Raw genomic sequence first — 19,038 nt, forward strand, 5'->3', positions numbered from 1 at the left:
AATCAAGATTTTCAGAGTCCTGCACCGCATCCTGTGACAGACATCTACCAAAGCCTCCCTGGGCTTTGCTAATTACAGTAAAACTTATTCAGATGGTGTTAATTGCATAATTCCTTTTACGTGATATAATGATCAGACACAAAGCAGCACTGACAGCTCTAAAAGCATCTTCTCTTTGCACAGGAGGCCACTACAGATTTCAGCCTATATATGGGAAAATGGAAAGCAGTACTACACATAATGGACCCTGAAGGGAGTGAGCAATAAAGGAAGAGGGGGGTGATGTTTACAAACTATTGATTTCTTTACTGTTAGCTCCACATTCAATTAATGCATCGGTAACTAAAGATGGGTATACACAACCCCTCCAACTTTAATCCAGCTTGCCCAAAACCTATCCCTGGGCTGGCCCAATGAGCACTGCCATATGAGAGACCATAGTTCAAGCCTCAGAACAGATGGTAAGCACTGCCAAGGCAGCATTCAAACTCCTGAGGAGAATCCTAGCCACTACAGAAGGGACACCTAGCTGATTTCAGGATGTACAAGCACCAGATTTAGGAAGGCGCCATGCACCATCCCCACTTGAGGGTAGTCACTATAATGGTAGGCAAAAGACAGCATGGAGCTTTATCTTGGATAAAAATCTTAAGCCCATGACAGCTCAGACTCTGCCCCCACCTCTTCATGTCATTTTTTTTTTTTTTTGCCAATTTTCCCATTTTAGAAAGCTCAAAACGATTACACAGTGCACTCTTACCTCACATCTTCCAGAAATTTGTCCAACTCCAAGGCAGGAGACTGAGAAAAGCTGAACAAAAAAGAAAACATTTGTATTACTGTAATTCTGTTTTTCTTGGTTTACCAGCAATTACTCTTCATGCACTTCAAACTGTGCAAAACTCTGCTGCATGAATATTAACTGCCAATCTGGCAATTCTATTTGTGAACGTATTACACCTGTTTAGTTCTCTTCACAGATTACCAATCAGATGAAGAATAAGATATGAACTGGCCATGTAAACTCACTAGTTGGTGAATTTAAATACCTCTACTTGGGTTAATGCCATGTTTCACATTTATAAACCTATCCAAGCTCTTAGAGCTTCAGTGTGGCCCTCTATTTGCTCAGCTCCTTTGGCAGAGATGCAGGATAGGGCCTTTTCGCTTCAGGTCCCGTTCTTTGGCCCTCTACTTGCTCAGCTCCTTTGGCAGAGATGCATGATAGGGCCTTTTCGCTTCAGGTCCCGTTCTTTGGCCCTCTACTTGCTCAGCTCCTTTGGCAGAGATGCATGATAGGGCCTTTTCGTTCTTTGGAATAGTGCCCCAGGTTCTGTACCGATGCTTGAAGATACCCAGGCCTTTAGGAAGGCATTGAAGACCTTCCCTATTCCAGCAGGTCTTTTCTTTAGAATTTCAGTAGATGGGTATTTTGGCGAATTTCATGATTTGGATAGTCAACGATGTTACGTTGACATATTTGGGATGTAGTTTTACCATTATGCAGGAGTTGTTTACACTGGTATGTTATGTTTTGTATTTGATTTATATATTTTTTTTCTTCCCTGCTTTGAACACTGGATACATTTGGGATACAAGTCTTAAATAAAAAAGTATCCCATAAACTCACAATAAGTTTTCTACAGTTTATTCTCATACCCAATTCAAGAGCAAGATATGGCAGGAGCCTCACAGAATGGTGACAAAGAAGCTCAGCAGAAAATGCAGAGCATTAGGCTGAGGTGTGAGGAACCAGAAGGCAGCAGTGAAAGGGCATATTGTGGAAAAGTTGAAAAATGTTCTAAACAGTTTTAGAATGCACTGTGGGGGCCTTTCAGATAAGAGCAGTCCCATCCCAACACATCCTACATACTACAGCTACTACTCCTCTGATCCACCAGTTACCACCCAAAACCCATCCACCAGACTCAACGCCATCCCAACCCTTAAAAGGATACTCACATCATGCGTACACCTTCCCGGTCAGGGTGAACAATTTCTGCAAGAACTGCATTCATGTCTAGATTTTTGGTCATTTCTTCTAAGGCATTCTCTGGGATCATATCTATAAACAAACACAAATCTCCTTAAGCCAAATTCCCACAAAGCCAGACTCCTTACACAGCTCAAACATCCAGTCTCAGAAGTTACAGTATTAGCAAATGGCTAAGGACTAGGCTTAGCAGTTGCAATTTATACAACATCAAATCTCTAATCTCTTTAACAGATAACGTGCTTCGTGGATTTGACAGCAGAAAACACTACAATATGATACTATTAGATCTGTCAGCAGCATTTGACACAGTAAACCATAGCATACTACTGAAAAGACTAGAAGAAACAGGATTACAAAACAAAACAATTGAATGGTTCACATCCTACCTTAATAGATCTTTTCAAGTACAGATAAAAAACACATCAGACAAAATCGAACTAAAGACAGGGATACCCCAAGGTTCAGCACTTTCGGCGACTAACATTTACATGCTCCCCCTTTGCCACCTACTGGCAAGATTAGGTATCATACATTACATATATGCTGACTACATTCAGCTAATTCTACCGATAGAAGAAACAATTAAAAAAACACTGAACTTTGCAATGTTGTACCTAGATATAATATAACTACTAAACTAAATGGAACTAGTAATTAACATTGAAAAAACAGAATTTATACATCTTGAACAAAAAACATTGAAATAATTCAGAATCCCATCAAACTTAAAAATGGCAAACAGTGGAGCTAAATGAGAAAGCTCGAAACCTAGGAGTAATAATAGACACGGAACTCAGCCTTAAGCAACACATATCACTGAAAGTTAGAGGAGGCTACACCAAATTAATGGTCCTTAGGAGACTAAAACCCTTATTAACTCAAGCACACTTTCGAACGGTACTACAAGCACTAATATTCACCAGCACAGACTATTGTAACACACTTTTCCTAGGATTACCATATACAACAATCAGACCACTGCAAATACTACAGAACTCAGCTGCCAGAATACTTACTGGAAAAGGCAGAAGAGATCATATCACCCAAACTCTTGCAGATTTACATTGGCTACCAATAGAGCAAAGAGTGCAATTTAAAACGCTATGCACAATTCATAAACTAATCAATGACAAAAATGCCGATTGGTTAAACACTGCCCTGCGATTGCATGTCCCCCAGAGAAATCTCAGATCAGCCAATAAAGCCCTACTAACCATTCCCTCAGTCAAAACTGACCCAAGTTAGAGAGCACTATCCTTAGCGGGGCCAATATTATGGAACGCATTACCACTTGAATTAAGACTAATGAAAGATTTAAAACTCTTAAAAAAGGTTTAAAAACTTGGCTCTTCAAAAAAGCCTTTCACAGTGAGGTCGATGAATAAGAACACCTACACACAGCTGAAAGTCACCCAAAAGCATAATTCCTTACTTTATTTTCATCACAATTAAGTATTAAATTAAGAGAAGGACAGTATAGAATGTATATGATTTTCCCATTATTCATATAAATGGAAATTCCAACCCACTCTCCACTTAGTGTATATTATTGAAACATGTAACCGAAAAATTGTTTGGCACCTTCTGGATAATTTATAAACCAAACTTATTTTGTGCCTAATTGTAAACCGTTGTGATGGTGCATTACTAAACATCGGTATAGAAAAGTTTTAAATAAAATAAATGTCTGATCCTTAACACACAAGCACCACAAGCTTCAGATTTGGACAGCAGGCCTCTACTTACGCTGGTGACCCACAATGCAATGGGCTGCCAGTAACTTGAGTGATGGCACTTCAAAGAGGGCCTGGTGAAAAAGTAGCTCCCGTGCAGTAGGCCGTTTACTGGGATCTGTTTCCAAACATTTTTGAATGAATTCCTAGGAAGTTAAGACATTTCACCACATTAAAAATACTAATCAAAATATAGCATGAAGCAGAGATGAGCTGGAGAATTGAAGTAAATAAGGGTAAGGAGGAAAGGGAGACATTCCTCACTGAAATATGGCTTGTACTGGAGCTTAGTATCTATTCAGGAGAGACAGGGAGGGTAAGGGGTACTAGTGAAGCTTAAGGGGCAGAAAAGAAAAAAAGTGTGTATATTCAAGCTGAATATAAAATTAGACAGGCCATATAAAGTTAGACAGGCTAACTTTAGGACAACCCTATGGTCTGACAAGAATTGGCCAGTTAATTCAGCCAGCTAACTGAATACTGAGTTAGCCAGCTAACTTATCCAGCCAACTCAACTTCTCCCCAATCTGCCCATTCCCACTCCTAAATTAGCTGGCAAAATGTTTAGCCAGAAAATGATTTATTCAGCTAAGTGGCACCTGCTGATCCTAGCTGGATATTCAGTGGTGCCACTTAGCCAGATTAGTACTACTTATCCAGCTAAGTACAGTTTTAAATATCAGCTTCAGAGCTATCATCCACCAGTGCTGAGCCTGGATGGTAGACAGCTAAATTACCATTAACAAACAGATATACCATTCTTCTGCCTCAAATTTCCTTCACACCCTTCCCCAGATACTCACTCTTTGCAGGAGATCCTCCAGGGAATGGATGGCATTATTAATGGCTTCCTGAGATACAAAGGATGAGTCTCCATTACCCTGGATCTCCAGTACAGCCATCTGAAAGAAAAGAAAGGCAGTGCAGAAGAAAATGGCTGCCTTGCCTTAAAATGCAATAATCATTCCTACACCCTAGATACAGAGTGCAGCTCTCACCTCTAGAGCACACATGCCGAAGGAATAAATGTCTACTGCTGTCGTCACATTTGTCACTTCTGTAAAACAAAGTGAAAACTGGGCTGAGTTCTTAAGTCAAACACCACACACTGTACAACACCGGAGAGTTGCTTTCAGGAAAGAGGTATAAAGCTTAGAGAACTACAATATGAAGCAATAAAAACTTAAAAGATCAAATCCTCCTCCATCACAAATCAGATGTGTGATAGACATTTTATCAGTTACCTCACTATAATTTAGTGAGACAAGTTCACTTATAAATTCTGTTTTCTGTAGATAGCAAAATGAATTAGTCATTACATGTGTGGTGACATTCAGTGGCACCGGGGAGATCTCTCTCTTAACCAATAGAGCTTTTTGCTCTGAGCATGAGAGAATTCCCACTTGGGCATTTCCTCGTGAGCCCCCACTCAGTTGATTTGAGGAATAATTCTAGCTAGGTTGGTTGACTGTAGGGAGGTGGGCAGGTATTTAATATGGTTAATTCATCCTATGGAAAATACCATTTACAATAAGCAAGCTTGCTTTTTCTGTTGATAAGCAGTCTAAGTTAGCCATTACATGTGGAGAGTCCCAAGCAGAAGGCTGCAGCAGAGTGTTTACTGAATAAGCAACCTGGACCCCACCATGGACAGTGGACTACTGGGTGAACAGACTATACAAAACTGCTTGCTCAAATTTGAGGTCATTCAGATTATCCAGACAGTAGCAGGACAGGAAGGTGTGTACTGGCAATCATATTGCAGCTTTGAACAGGTCTTCAAGTGGCATGGCTTGCAAAGGAGCCACTAATGCAGCTATAGCTCTAACTTGACTAGCCTTGATGCTGTCTAACTTGTAGGCCTGCTAGTTGATAGGCATGTAAGATGCAGTTCGCTAGCCAGTTGGACAATGTACATTTGGCAACTGCTATGCTCAGTCTGATAGTATTGTAAGACAAAATTGTGAAGCCTGACAATGAGGCTGTGCTCTTTTCTTGTAATAAGCCAAGGTCCATTTACAGTCTATGATATAAAGGAAAAATATAGCTAGAATGATAGATTAATAAGGAAAGCTGACATAACTCAGTAGAAACTTTGGGGGTGTGCAGAGCACCACTAATGTGGAAGAACTTCATATAAATCAGATAATGGACTAAAACATTTGTCGACTTCTGGCTGAGGCTACTGCTACAAGAAATATAACTTTCCAAGAATGAAGTTTGAAAGAAGCTATCTCCAAGAGTACAAATGGAGTCATCAGTTGTGCCAGGACCACATCCAGATCCCAAGGAATGGCAGGTTTTACAACTGGAGGTCATGAAAGTGGATATCAATGGATGAGTGGAGATAGCTGCTTATGTGTTCAAACCTAGTGTAAGCTTACTGCACTGAGATGCACTCTTACTGATGAGGTGGAAAGGTCTGAAGCAAAAAATGAGAACACATTTAGTAACTCTTTGGCTTCACATGTTAACAATCAAATTTGTCAACACCACGTGAAGAACATTTTCCATTTGAAACTGTAAGCTCTTTTAGTTGATTGCTTTATGGCAAGCACTAGAATGTCCTCCACCTCTTTGGGCAAGGTAATTCTTTTAATGCTACACATTCAACATCCAGACAGTCAAGGTAAGGGAAACAAGGACTGGATGCAATAGGAGTCCCTCTTCTTGAGTCAAGTACGGATCAGAACAGATGTATCGAAGGTTGACTGGAGAGCTATATTAGATACTTGTACCAAACTTGTCTGGGCCACACAGGAGCTATGATGATTAGGTGGGTCTGGTCTGAGCACACTCTGCACTGTTCTGGCTAACAGTGAAATCAGTGGAAAACTGTACATGAGATCTGCATTTGAGTCCAACAAAAAAGCATCATAAGCTGATCTGCTGGGAAAAATGGAGTAACAGTTTTCTGTTTTATTCCAACTCTGGAAATCCCAGAGATTGAATAGTTTTTGTCAGCTGTTGATTGCTGAAGAAACCAGACTTTTCCTTCAGGACTTGTCCAATCCTCTTGAACCCCAGTATGTTAGTTGCTTTTACCACATCCTCTGGCATTAGATTCTAACACTTCAGAGAGAAAAAATTACTTACTATGATTTGTTTTAAATCTGCCGTTTGTTAATTTCAGGGAATGTGTCCTAGTGCATGAAAGGATAAAGAATTGCTTCCTATTAACCCCTTCCACCCCACTCATGATTTTATAAATTTCATTCATATCCCCCTCATTCATCTTTCTTCCAAGCTAAAGAGCCCTAATCTTTTTAGCCTCTCTCCATAAGGGAACTTTTCCGTCTCTTTAATCATGTTAGTGGTCCTAGAAAAGGTACAGAAAAGGGTGACTTTTTTGAGATGGGGCGACTAGAATGGCACACAATATTCAAGATGCGGTCACACCATAGAGCTATACAAAGGCATTATTGTATCCTCAGTTTTGTTCTCTATTCCTCCTCTCCAAATAATTCTTAACATTTCATTTGCCTTTTTGACCAATGCTGCATTGGTGAGCCAAAAATTGCAAGGTATTATCCACAAAGAATCTGAAGTCCTTTTCATGGGTGGTGACTCCTAATATGGAATCCAGCATCATATACTTGTAGTTGGAATTTTTTCTCTCTACATGTATTACTTTACAGTTTTCACATTAAACTGCATCTGCATTTTAGAAGTCCAGTCCTTCTGTAGATCTTCACAATCTGCTGACATTTTGACAAAAGAATTGTGTCATCTCCAAATTTAGTTACCTTGCTCATTACTTTCTGCAGATTATGAATACACAAAAAAAGAAGAGGTCCCAATAGAAACCCCAAGGGCATCCCAAATGACCTTTTTCCATTCAGAACACCGACCATTTAGTCTTACCCTCTTTTTCCCACTTTTATCCAGTTACTAATCCAAAATAGGACATTGCCTCTGATTCCATGACCTCCCAATTCCCTGAGTCTTGAGGAACTTTATCAAATGCCTTCTGAAAATCCTCACACTATATAAACCAACTCACCTTTGCATGTTTTACACCTTAAAAAAAAAAAAAAAAATCTAATAAACTGATGAGGCAAGACTCCCCTGTGCAAAACCCATGTTGACGCCTCGATTAAACCATGTCTATGTGGTCAGTAATTTTGTTTTTAAGAATAGTTTTGACCATTTTGCGTGGCACCCATGTCAGGCTTACCATCTATATAGTATCCCAGATTACCCTTTGAACACTTTACAAACTGGCATCACATTGGTCACCCTCTAGTTACTGGTACCATGACAGTTTTAAATGATAGATTGCAAATCACCCAGAACAGGTCTAATTTCATTTTGAGCTCTTTCAGAACTTTGGGATAAATACTAGCTTGGCAAAGGGTTCATGACCTTGTGCCACTTTACTTGTTCACACAGAACATGGTGACTTGATTATTTGAAGGAGAATGCTTTTCCACCAGAGAAGGCAAGTGAAAGTTGTTGAGTGTATCTGATTGCTCTCAATGCAAGGAAATAGATATGAAATTTTCTCTCAGAATAACCATGCCCCTTGAGTTCAAAAGGGGGTCTGTGTGGGCAGATGTCCGCACAAGGAGTTGGAGAGCCAATGTTACTTGGGGAGGAGATAGATGTAGTGGAGCTCTTTCCTGAAGAATGAAGCAGTCAGTGTAAATCTTGTCATTTCTCTTGAGATTTCTGCTTTGATTAAGGAATAAGTTAGTTGGTCCCATAGGGAATGATGGTACCACTCCAGGAGACGTATGTGAAGATGGGTTAGTGACAGGACACTGATGCCATGTGTTCCAGCACTTCTAATACCTCTCTGGCCGGTGAGTGATTTATGCTCAGTAGTCTAAATTAGTGATCCAAGAATACATACTCTATATGACAGAAGATAAGCTCTCTCCTGTAGATAATCTGTCCACAAACCAATGAACTGGATTTTTTTGAGAGAGTCCTAGAGTTATTTTCTCTAAATTCACCAGGAAGCCTAATGAATGAAGGAGTCGTATTGATTTCTATAGGGAAAATAGCACACACTCTTAGGACTTCACTGTCACAAGCTAGGTAAAGAAAGATTTGGATGCCCTGACACTGTAGATGTGCTGCTACCACAGCTAGATTCTTTGTGAAGACCCTTGGTACTGCTAACAAGCCAAAGGGGACCATCTTGCACGGACAGTGGGAAGAATCCATAATAAAGTGTAGGCAGTGCTAGTGGGAGGGCAGGATAGCTGGGAATATGAGCATAAGCATCTTTTAGATTCAGAGCGCACATCCTGTCTTCTTTCCAGATGAAGGGGAGGATTGTGTGAAGGGAATTTGTTTTGAATTTCTCCTAGAATATGTGCTTTTTCAGGCTTAAATCCAGAATGGGTCTCAGTCCCCCAGATTTCTTGGTGATGCAGTTGCAGGAATAGAGCCCCTGGCCATGGTGATTTGGAGGAACCGGTTTTATCGCCTGCTTTTTGAGGAACAACTTATCTCCAAGTGGAGTTGCTTGAAGTGAGACAATCAGGGTTGATGACTGAATGATTAACAAGCATGGATAACTAGGAGAAATACAAGTAGCATCCAAATCCCATAATTTTGAGAACCCAGCAATCCTTGGTGATATTACACCAATCCTCCAGATAGTGCTGGATTCCCCCCCTCCCACAGGATAATTTCTGGGTTTGAAAAATGGTCAAAAACTTATTCCAGGCTTGGGCAGGCCTTGCTTTGCCTGTTTTGGCTGTCAGTTTTCCCCTAGTCAGGTACAAAGCAGGAGCTGTTGCTGAAGTAGAGACCACATTCAGTATCACTGGAATTGTGGGAAGGGACACCTCAAAATAAGGTCTTTTAAAAGCATAGATGGTATGCCTTGCAGAACATTGTTCTGGTCCCATGGAAAGGGCATGCACCACTACATGTTCTTAATTTGAGCCACTGTTTCACCAAGTTTTTCGCCAACAAGATTGTCCCACAGGCAGGGTACCTGTAATTCCTCATGGATATCCTCGCAAAAGGCTACTGGCTCTCAACCAAGCCATGCAACAAGCTCCAATGGAGTTTGAGAAAGAACAAGAAGTATCATCCAATGCCTCAGACTGAAAAAATAAGATGGCATACACAAACATCTAAGAGCAACAGAGAATATTCAATACTGCCTTCACCTGTTGGTAGGAAAGGTTTCCGGTTTTTTTAATTGATTGGGTAAGTATTGAATCATATAAACAGGTAATCAGAAATCTGTTCATTAAGCATGGAGCTTTGAAACATCTTTTCAGCAAAACTATCCAACATCTGGGATCCTTTCCCAGTTGAGTAATGAAATAATATCCTTGTTTTCTTTGCTCTTTTTAGTGGACTATTACAACTGATGAAGTTATTGCACTATTCTGAATCCCAGGGAGTTTTGTACTCTATACTGAAGGTCAAGTTTCCTTGCTACTGGGGCACAACAAATGGGAGCTTCCCACATTTTTACTTGCATCTCTTGCAGTATAGTATGAACCAGATGCTTTTCCAAAATCTGGAGGCGGCTGAAGACATTCACTCAAGGGTCTTTGTCCTTATACACATTTACTCAGAGTGCTTTTCCTAATTTGTCCAGAAACCCATAGTAGAAAAGGTCTTCCAGAGTGCTCTGGAGACTCGGGGAAGGGCGGGGGGGGGGGGGGGGGGAAGAGTCTGAGGGGATCCCCATCAATCCTTCTTCAGGGCCTGGAAATGAAGAAACACTAATCCAGGACCCCAATAATGAAGATGGTGACTGAGAAGGGGTCTAGTCCTGGTGTACATCCTCTGACTAGAGTTTGCCACAACTGAATGCTGTGAGCTAGAACCTCCTCGCAGGGATTCTGATGGAGAATATGTACAAACAGGGGATACTGGGACTCCTTGTGGGCATAAAGTGGATATCCTGGAAAGGAGAGGTTGGAAGGTGCACTTATCCCTTACCACCAATTAGATAAAGATATCCTTCACTAAGATCATTACTTGGTTGAGAGGTTGACATGCCCTTTGACTTGGCATAGGTGGTGGGACAACCGACACTAGAACTGAATCTTGCACATCTCCTGAAATCTGCAATATCTGAGTTGGAGGTCAAATAGAGCTGAGAGGAACCAGAAAGCAAATAGGATCTGGTATTTCTAGATGCAGTCCTTGTTCCAATAATTGTTTTGGCAAGAGTGCTCTGGTAGTTGGCAGTGGTAAGGGTATTGTCTCCCCTCCTGCTCCTATGAATAATTTTGGCCAGGTAGGTAACAGTGTAGGAAGGTCCTCAGTACGCTGTGTCAATAACTGAGTTTAATGAGCAGTGGTGTCAAGGACTTGCAGCAACACAGCCGAGCCTCTGTGTCTTTTCTGCATCAGCTGCTCCAATGGCTCTGGGGAATAGTGCCTCTTTCTTTAATGCATGTCAGTGCTTACTACTTGACCCCAATGATCAGGCTTGTTCTACCCAGGAGGGAGATATTTTAGAGGAGCTTCTGCTTGACTCCATTGCCAGTGAAGCAGATAATGCTGCACTTTGGGAAGAGACTTATGTAACTCCTCCATTTCCCTCAATCTTTAGGTACATCCATCCACAATTATAGCAGTTTGTCTGGTCAGGTCCCAGACAACAGCAGCAGAGGTCATGTCCAGTGGAGCTGGATTTTTGTCTTACAAATGGTCCTTGAATACACTCACTGTGGCTTTTTTATTTCTGGACATTGAGGAAAACATTTTTTGTATTAGCACTGAAAAGTGCTGTTTAGGTACTGCCGAGGCAGTGAGGCAGCTTTTAAGACAAAGACTAACAGAAAAAAAAAAAGGACAGGGGGCTCACGAGACAATGCTTATGTGGCAATTCCCACATGCTCAGCAGAGCAAAAGTTCTATGAGAAAGATCTGTTCATTCTGCTGGACGTCACCACATGCAATGGCTAATTCAGCTTTGCTTATCGAAGAAAAATAACAGTGTTCAAATGGATAAGATGAGAACATGCCAACCATCCCAAATGTGACTGCTTATGAATTTCTGAAATATTAAACTATCAGGATATTTTTTTGAAGGCAAGGACTAAACATTGTTCATTTTAGATTACTTTCCATTACAAAGATAAGGTCTCCAAAAAACAATTTTAAAAATACAGTCTCCACCAATAAAGGCTCTGGTGGCCCGCCCCTCACAGTTTCAAATGCCAATAGCACAGTAAAACAACTAGTATGTATTCAAGTGAGGCATAACCAAAATTAAACAAGGTGGTCCTGTGGGATGGCAATTAGAGCTGGAAATAAGACTCCCATTTCAGCCCTGGCTGTGAATGTAACCTTCTCCCCAATGCTACTGTTCACTCAACTTGGGAATTCTACTATTTCCTAGTATAAATCAAAGTGAAGATCTAGAGCACCAGTCTGTGCCAAATCTATTTACATAAATATATTCTGCTACTTCCACAACAAGAGCTCATTGTGAATTACAAAAAGCCAACATTCATAAATCATACAAACACATTAAAGACAAAATCAGCTTTTTAAAATCACAGATACACTTTCCTGATCTAGGGCTTTAACCCTTTCCTAAAAAGTTTCATCTCTCTCTTCTCTGCCTCAGTGGAAGTATATTCCATAATTTAAGCACTACATAAGACAGCGCCCTCTCCTGTCTCTTCTGCAACCTAATATATAATCACAACACTAATTCAATTAGCGGTGCGCAGTCTATCCTACCTCCATATTCAGGTGCAAAGAAGTGCAGGTTCTTCTGCTCTTCTCGGCAAGTCTTCACGTGATTGTTGATAGTGTCTGGAGCCACTACAAAAGGGGAAAGAATGACATTAAAAGTCCAGTGTCTCCCCCAAACATGAAATGGAGCTTGCTAAGCACCAGAAATCGCAAGGTACTTTAAACACTCCTTTCCCCCCCCCAAAAAAAAAATTTGCAGCATTTAGCACCCTCATAATGTAGCCACCTTGCAGCATTCATTCCCTACATATGCAAATAGCTGCCTCCAACCCCCACAGACATCTTGCACTGCTCTTCTCCCAATCCCAGCAAATGCACCTCCTTCCCCCCACCCCCCCCAAAAAAAGCAGCTTTCCTGTACTTAACACCTCCCCCTACTATACACCTAGCCGCATTAAAGCGCCCATCACAGCCAGTCATTTCATGGCACCTAGCACATGCCTGCAGAACAAGCATTTTACCAGCACTCAGCATCTTACCCTTCCATCCCAAATATCAGATTATAGAGGTGGTGTGGTCTAGGACTAGAAATTAAACTGTAAATCAGAACCATTCCCAAGACTTGTCCATTAAACCTTACTCTCCAAATGTCTTTAGACAAGTCAGTTTCGCACCCTGTGCTTTCGTTTTCCCCAATTGTAATTGGGTACCAAACACTTCCTTCTCCACTCTACCCTCACAAGGGGGTCAGTGTATCAGGCAACAAAACTGATACCAAGACATTCCAACTCAGATGAGGATGTTTACAAATTTCTGAAATATGGCTGGAAAGCGTGCTGGGAACCTGCCTGTATAAAAAGGCACTAAGAAAAATGAATTACCCTTTTCACCATCCCTCCCACATTAACCATTATCTCTTAGCATGCTGTGCTTTCAAGCCCTGTCAATAGCCACTTGAGCATCTCTCCCCCACCTGATGGAAGAAATGGGCACTACAGTCCATCCATATTACAGAGTTGGGGGATCCATGTCTTAAGATGACCCAACACCACTTCCAAGGATGGAGAGAAGGAAGCCCATCTGAAGGAACAGGATATGCACACCTGCTTTTCTCACTGCTCAACCCCAAGACTATGCTAGCCATAGCAAAAGGAGAACAAGGCATCTACAAACGCACAGGCTTAGGGTGCACGTATGATCCTAATCCAGTCAGAGGGAGAGGGTAGAACAAACAGCTATTTTTTTGATTAAAACATCTTAAAAACAAATACCTAGAGGGTTTAGTTAGCAGCAGCTAGCAAGCATCAGGGCAAGAGCACCAACAGCAAAATTAGACTATGTATCCCCTACACCCCTATCTCTGCTCAGCAGAAGCAGCAACAATGGATAAAGTGCAATGAGCATGAAGAGCTGTGTCCTCAAGATGGGTTATCAAACTATATCCAACTCTAACCACATGCAAGGGCCTTGTCATGCATTAAGCCCATATACTAGAGCAGTCTAGGAAGAAGAGGGATAGAGACTACAACCAGAACAGAGTGAAACAACATCCCCTCTCTATAAGGCTTCCGCATGTGGTAGTGCAGTGTCTGTGCAGGTTGGGAGGTAGTTCAACTGGGACAGGGGTGGAGACTTATAACAGAGCCTTATAGCAAGGGGACACTGTATAATATAAAAGATATCTATGTAACAGTCACATGACAGGAGCTGAGAAGTTGGCTCACCATTAGCAAAAATCCTATGAAAGACTGTTGGCAAAAGAGCAGCCGTAAGCAGGAAGTAAAACAAGATAGAAAGTCAATGAATTGATGGAACAGCAAAGCAGTCACATCGATACAGAGAGCTGGGATAGGAAACGACACCGAAAAAAAAAAAAAAAAAGCCAGTCAACTGCTTCAGTCAGGCCCTTAAATCCTTTCACCATCTCATTCACAGAACCTACTACCACCCCCCTCAACCCACACATCTGGATTTCTCACCTTTCATGTGTTACGCCAGTACTTAACTTATCCTCTCTAAAACCTCACACTGCCCATCTCAGGGGCACACCTTCACACTTAATGCTTTGGGAACCTTAACTGATATGAATTGAATAGAAATGAATCTCTTAAGCACTGTATGCATGGTAAAACATTCTGATAAACCTAAAGTCAATGTACACGACAGGTGAGCTCAGTGATCTCACTGGAGCTGCCTGAACCTTGTTAACAAGGAGGAAAAAAATAAACCTCATAGTAACCTGATGAGAAGCCTAGGACACTGTGTATGCCTGACCCAGAACCAGTGAAACATGAAATAAAGCATACTAAGGCATGCTGAATGGACCAATGTGCCAGCAAGTGGGAATTGTAGGTTAGACTCTTGCTTTCAGCCTGCTGCTCCTTAGGCTCTCAGTTCATGCTACCGAGCTACAGAATGTACATCCCTGCCATCCAAAACCCAAGGAATGGGGAAAGCTAGGGAGAGAATCAAAACATTGACAGCGACTATTGCTTCTGGACAGCCCAACAGTGCTGGCTCTGAAGACAGTTGTATCCTGCTACCTTAAATACTTAGTCCATATGTGTGCATGTGTGGGGGGTGGGGGGGGGGGGGCAAGGGAGAAAGAGGCATGATAGGGCAAAATTGGAAAGATACTGGAAGCCAGAAATGACTTAGGTGAGAAATGGCTAAGAAAGAATAAGAAGAATAAATGAATCAAAGTCCCTGATCAGAGCCAGATAGGAAATATCAATAAAAATTACTGCATTATGCAAATTATAAAATGAAAATTATTTTACATTCACAGGACTGGAGAAAGGCACAAGAAACTGGAGTTGTGTATTATAGTGGCTTGCAAAAATATTCGATCCCCTAAAAAGACATTTGGATTGCAAATGACACAGATTGATCCATACAATGTTTATGCAAACCAGTATGCTCAAAGTACATTTTCAAAGTCATAATTCATTATTTCTCTGCATATTTTTTTACACAAAAAAGGAAGTTAACTGAAAAATGCTGCTTGCATAAGTATTCAACCCCTGTACTGAGGAAGCTCCAAATTTACACAGATGAAATATATTGCCCCAACAGACCCCCTAATTCCAGTACCATGAACAGATTGTGAATCTGAAGGAAAAATGTGAAAATGAAGACCAAAGAGCATTCTAAGGAAGTTAAAGACAACTTTGCTTACCATAACTGCGCTTTCCATAGATAGCAGGATGTATTAGCCATGCTTTCGTGGGTCGTCCCAAGCTAAGAGTTGCAGTAGATGTGGTAGAAAGCCCATCTGTTTATGCTTACGTTTACCTTTATTTTTTTGCAACCTGTCTACCTCTGTGGTAATCTAAGAATGTGGTAATGTCCGTAGCACTGCCTTGCCTACTGCAGTTTGATAGTTGGTCCAAGAAGTAGTGAGCAGTAAAGGTATGGATTGAAGACCAGATAGCTGCTCTATAAATATCTATGATAGGTACATCCTTCAAGCATGCCAGGGAAGCTTCTATGGATTGTACCTGGTGAGTCTTGACGGTACCACTGAGCAGTATAGAGGCTTTCAGATAGTGTTGAATATAGGCTGTTATCCAGTTAGCTAGAGTTCACTTGACTGCTACTACTACTACTCCTGGTTTATTAGGGTTATAGGAGATAAAGAATTGTTGATCTTGTAATAGGTCAAAGCTCTTTTACAATCTAAGGTATATAATTCTCTTTCATTGTAATGTGGTTTCGGAAAGAAAGTCGGTAGTGAAGTTTATTATTAATATGAAATGTTATTTTTGGGAGGAACTTTGGGTGCGGTCAAAGCTCTACCTTATGCTAGGATTGTAGGAATGGTGGTTCTACCATTAGGGCTTGAAGCTTGCTGATTCTTCTTGTAGAGAACTGCTACGAGGAACAGAACCTTCCATGTAAGATTTCGATGGTGCAGTTTGCATGGACTCAAAAGGCTGCTTCATAAGTGCTGTGAGTACTATGTTCACATCCCAAGGAACCATTGGTTTCAGAGTTGGAGGTCATGCATGAAGTAATCCTCTCATGAATCGGTGACTAGGGGATGAGTAGTTACAGACAGGTTAATTTTGTGATGGTAAGCTGCCAATAGCGCTGAGATGAACCCTAACCAAGGAGGTTTGGAGTCCCAACCTGGAAAGGTGGTACAAGTAACTCAGTAGTAGCTCTGGAGAGCAAGTAACATGCGTAGTGCACCAGTTTGTGTACCTTTTCCATATGAATGCGTAATTACGGCGTGTGGAAGGTTTACGAGATAAAAGGACTTCTTGTACATGTTGTGGAAGCAATGGCTCTAGTATTTGCCACTCAATCTCCATGCTGTCAGTTGTAGGGTTTGAAGTGGATGGATGAGCATACCCTGCTTGAGTCAATAGGTTTGGATGACATCCTAATGGCTTGGGCTGACGAATTGAATTGTATGAGATTAGCATATCACAGTTATCTCACCCACACTAGCGCTAAGAATCATCTGTGCCTTGTCTTGCATACATTTCTGCACTGTCTGCACGATCAGTAGAATTGGTGAAAAGGCATACAGCAGTCCTCTGGACAAGGACAGAAAGAATGCATCTCATGCTATCCTCTGAGATGGGTACAAGCGAGCAGAAACACTATAGTTTGGTATTGCATTCTGTTGCAAACAGGTCTATGGCTGGATGACCCCACTGAGCAAATATGTTGTCCGCCACCTGCTGGTCCAGTTCCCACTTGTGAGGGTGAAACACCCTGCTGAGTGTCTGCTTGTATGTTTGCTATACCTGGCAAGTAGGTTGCCTGAAGTGTGATGAATGTTTGGTCGCCCAGTGCGATATGAGAGTTGCTTCCTTGCAGAGGATTAACGATCCACAGCCGCCTTACTTGTTTATATAAAACATGGCTACTTGATTGTCCTTGCGCATCTTTACTGCTTTCCCTACAAGGAAGCTCTCAAACATTAGGATAGCATTGTGAAGGTTGATTTGGTAAGACGACTCCCTGGGATGACCACTGTCCCTAAGATTTGTATTCTAGTAGGTGCACCCTCCATCCCTGAATGGTGGCACTGGTAGTGAGGATTAGCTGGTGAGGGAGTAGTTTCATGGGAGCTCCCTTCACCAAAACCCATGGCCTTAGCCACCAGCGCAAGTCCTGTTTCACCGCAACCTGGTTGGGGCAAACACATGGATTGCTGCTGCCACGTGGCCCAATACTATTAACAGGCTGTAGTTGAAGCGCTAGGTGTCTCATGCATTCCCATCTCTTTGGGAAGAAAAGCACTCATGGTTGTGGAGTCTATCAATACTCCAATGAATTGTATTGAGCAAGTCTGTTGTAGGATTGATTTTTCTTAATTTACTATGAGGCTTAGCTCCTCTAGGCAATGTATAGCGATATGCAGGTTTTGTCTCAGCATTTCCGCTGTCAGAGAGACTTAACCAGTTGTTGAGATACAGAAAGATCTGCAGTCCCTTGCGGTGAAGATGGGCCACAGCCACTGCTAGACACTTGAAGACTCTTGGGGCAGATGAGAGTCCAAAGGCTAGTACCTTGTACTGGTAGTGTTCAGATCCTATTTGGAAGCACAGGTACTGCCAGTATGAGGGGTGCACTGGCATCCTTCAGTTCTAAGGAGCTAATCAATTGTTTGGCTGTATCAAGGGTAACAGACTTTAGCATTACCATCTTGAATTTTTCTCTCCGTAACATTTTGATAAGGGAGAGGTCTAAGATTGGGTGAAGATACCCTGTTCATTTTGGGATGAGGAAATATTGGAATAGAGTTCCTTGCAAGTTAGCATTGATGGAATTCTTTGTATGGCATTTTACACTAGTAGCTTTCTCGCTTCCTGATGCAGCTGTGAGGTCTCCCACAGAGGTGGAACTAGATGAGGGTGTACTAGAATAGTTGCAAAGTTTAGATAGTCAAATTGGATAATGTTTAGGACCCAGTGATCTCATGTTAATTTGGACCATGCTGCTTGGTGGAAAGAGAACCTGCCCCCCCCCCCCCCCCAATCATTTGTAGCTGTGGCCTGGCTGGTTCTAAAAGCCTTGCTGTTTTTTTGGTGTCTGTTGTTGCTTCTGAGGCCTTCACTCATGCTGGCATTCTTTGAGGTTGTTGAGGCTAAGGACAGCTGATACATGCTTTGACAGTATTGGCTGTATTGTTTATGAAGTACTGTTTTGTTTTGTGAATACCACCTCCTATATGATGATTGTTGGTCTGTAGGCATCAGATTGTGCGGCTACATTTTGCTCTTATCTGAGCTACTGTTTCCTTTAACTTGTCAAACAAGTTGTCTCCAACACAGGGGAGGTCCACAAGCTTTGTGAAGTCTTTCCTGATTGCGCTTGCACTCAGCCATGCCATACGGCAAGCTGCTATGGAGGTCGATGTTCTAGATGTAGTCTCAAATGCCTCGTAAACTGCTCTTAAGAGGTATCTTATGCCTTCTTCTAAATCCTGAAGAAGTGGTTGTGGTGTTATTCGCTTTCCAGATTCAGAGCTTACAAAACGTTTTAGCTGTTGACACATTTGTACATATACTGTACTATGTAAAACTGATGTTACTCAAGTTGTGATATTAACATCTAGCTATGGATAGTCTTTCAGCCAAATTAATCTAACATTTTGCAATCTTCTCCTGGTGGTGTACTAGCATGAAGTTTTGTCTCTGCCTTTTTCATTGCTGACTACCA

General features: G+C 41.6%; 1 protein-coding gene across 3 annotated transcripts in view; it reads right to left on the bottom strand.

Annotated features, from left to right (window-relative positions):
* Positions 1-19,038, bottom strand: part of NRBP1 (nuclear receptor binding protein 1) — a 276,204-nt gene that overhangs the window by 29,398 nt on the left and 227,768 nt on the right. For 2 of the 3 annotated variants that reach the window (XM_029596342.1, XM_029596341.1), the window contains exons 8-14: positions 14,085-14,108; positions 12,406-12,489; positions 4,728-4,786; positions 4,533-4,631; positions 3,743-3,875; positions 1,963-2,065; positions 761-811 (exon numbers count right to left, since the gene is read on the bottom strand). In XM_029596342.1, the coding sequence (XP_029452202.1) occupies positions 761-811; positions 1,963-2,065; positions 3,743-3,875; positions 4,533-4,631; positions 4,728-4,786; positions 12,406-12,489; positions 14,085-14,108 (553 nt within the window). The remainder of the gene's footprint in view (positions 1-760; positions 812-1,962; positions 2,066-3,742; positions 3,876-4,532; positions 4,632-4,727; positions 4,787-12,405; positions 12,490-14,084; positions 14,109-19,038) is intronic. The other variant, XM_029596344.1, reaches the window with a different exon arrangement.

The sequence above is a fragment of the Rhinatrema bivittatum genome, chromosome 3, assembly GCF_901001135.1.
Source record: "Rhinatrema bivittatum chromosome 3, aRhiBiv1.1, whole genome shotgun sequence".
NCBI classification, from domain to species: Eukaryota; Metazoa; Chordata; class Amphibia; order Gymnophiona; family Rhinatrematidae; genus Rhinatrema; species Rhinatrema bivittatum.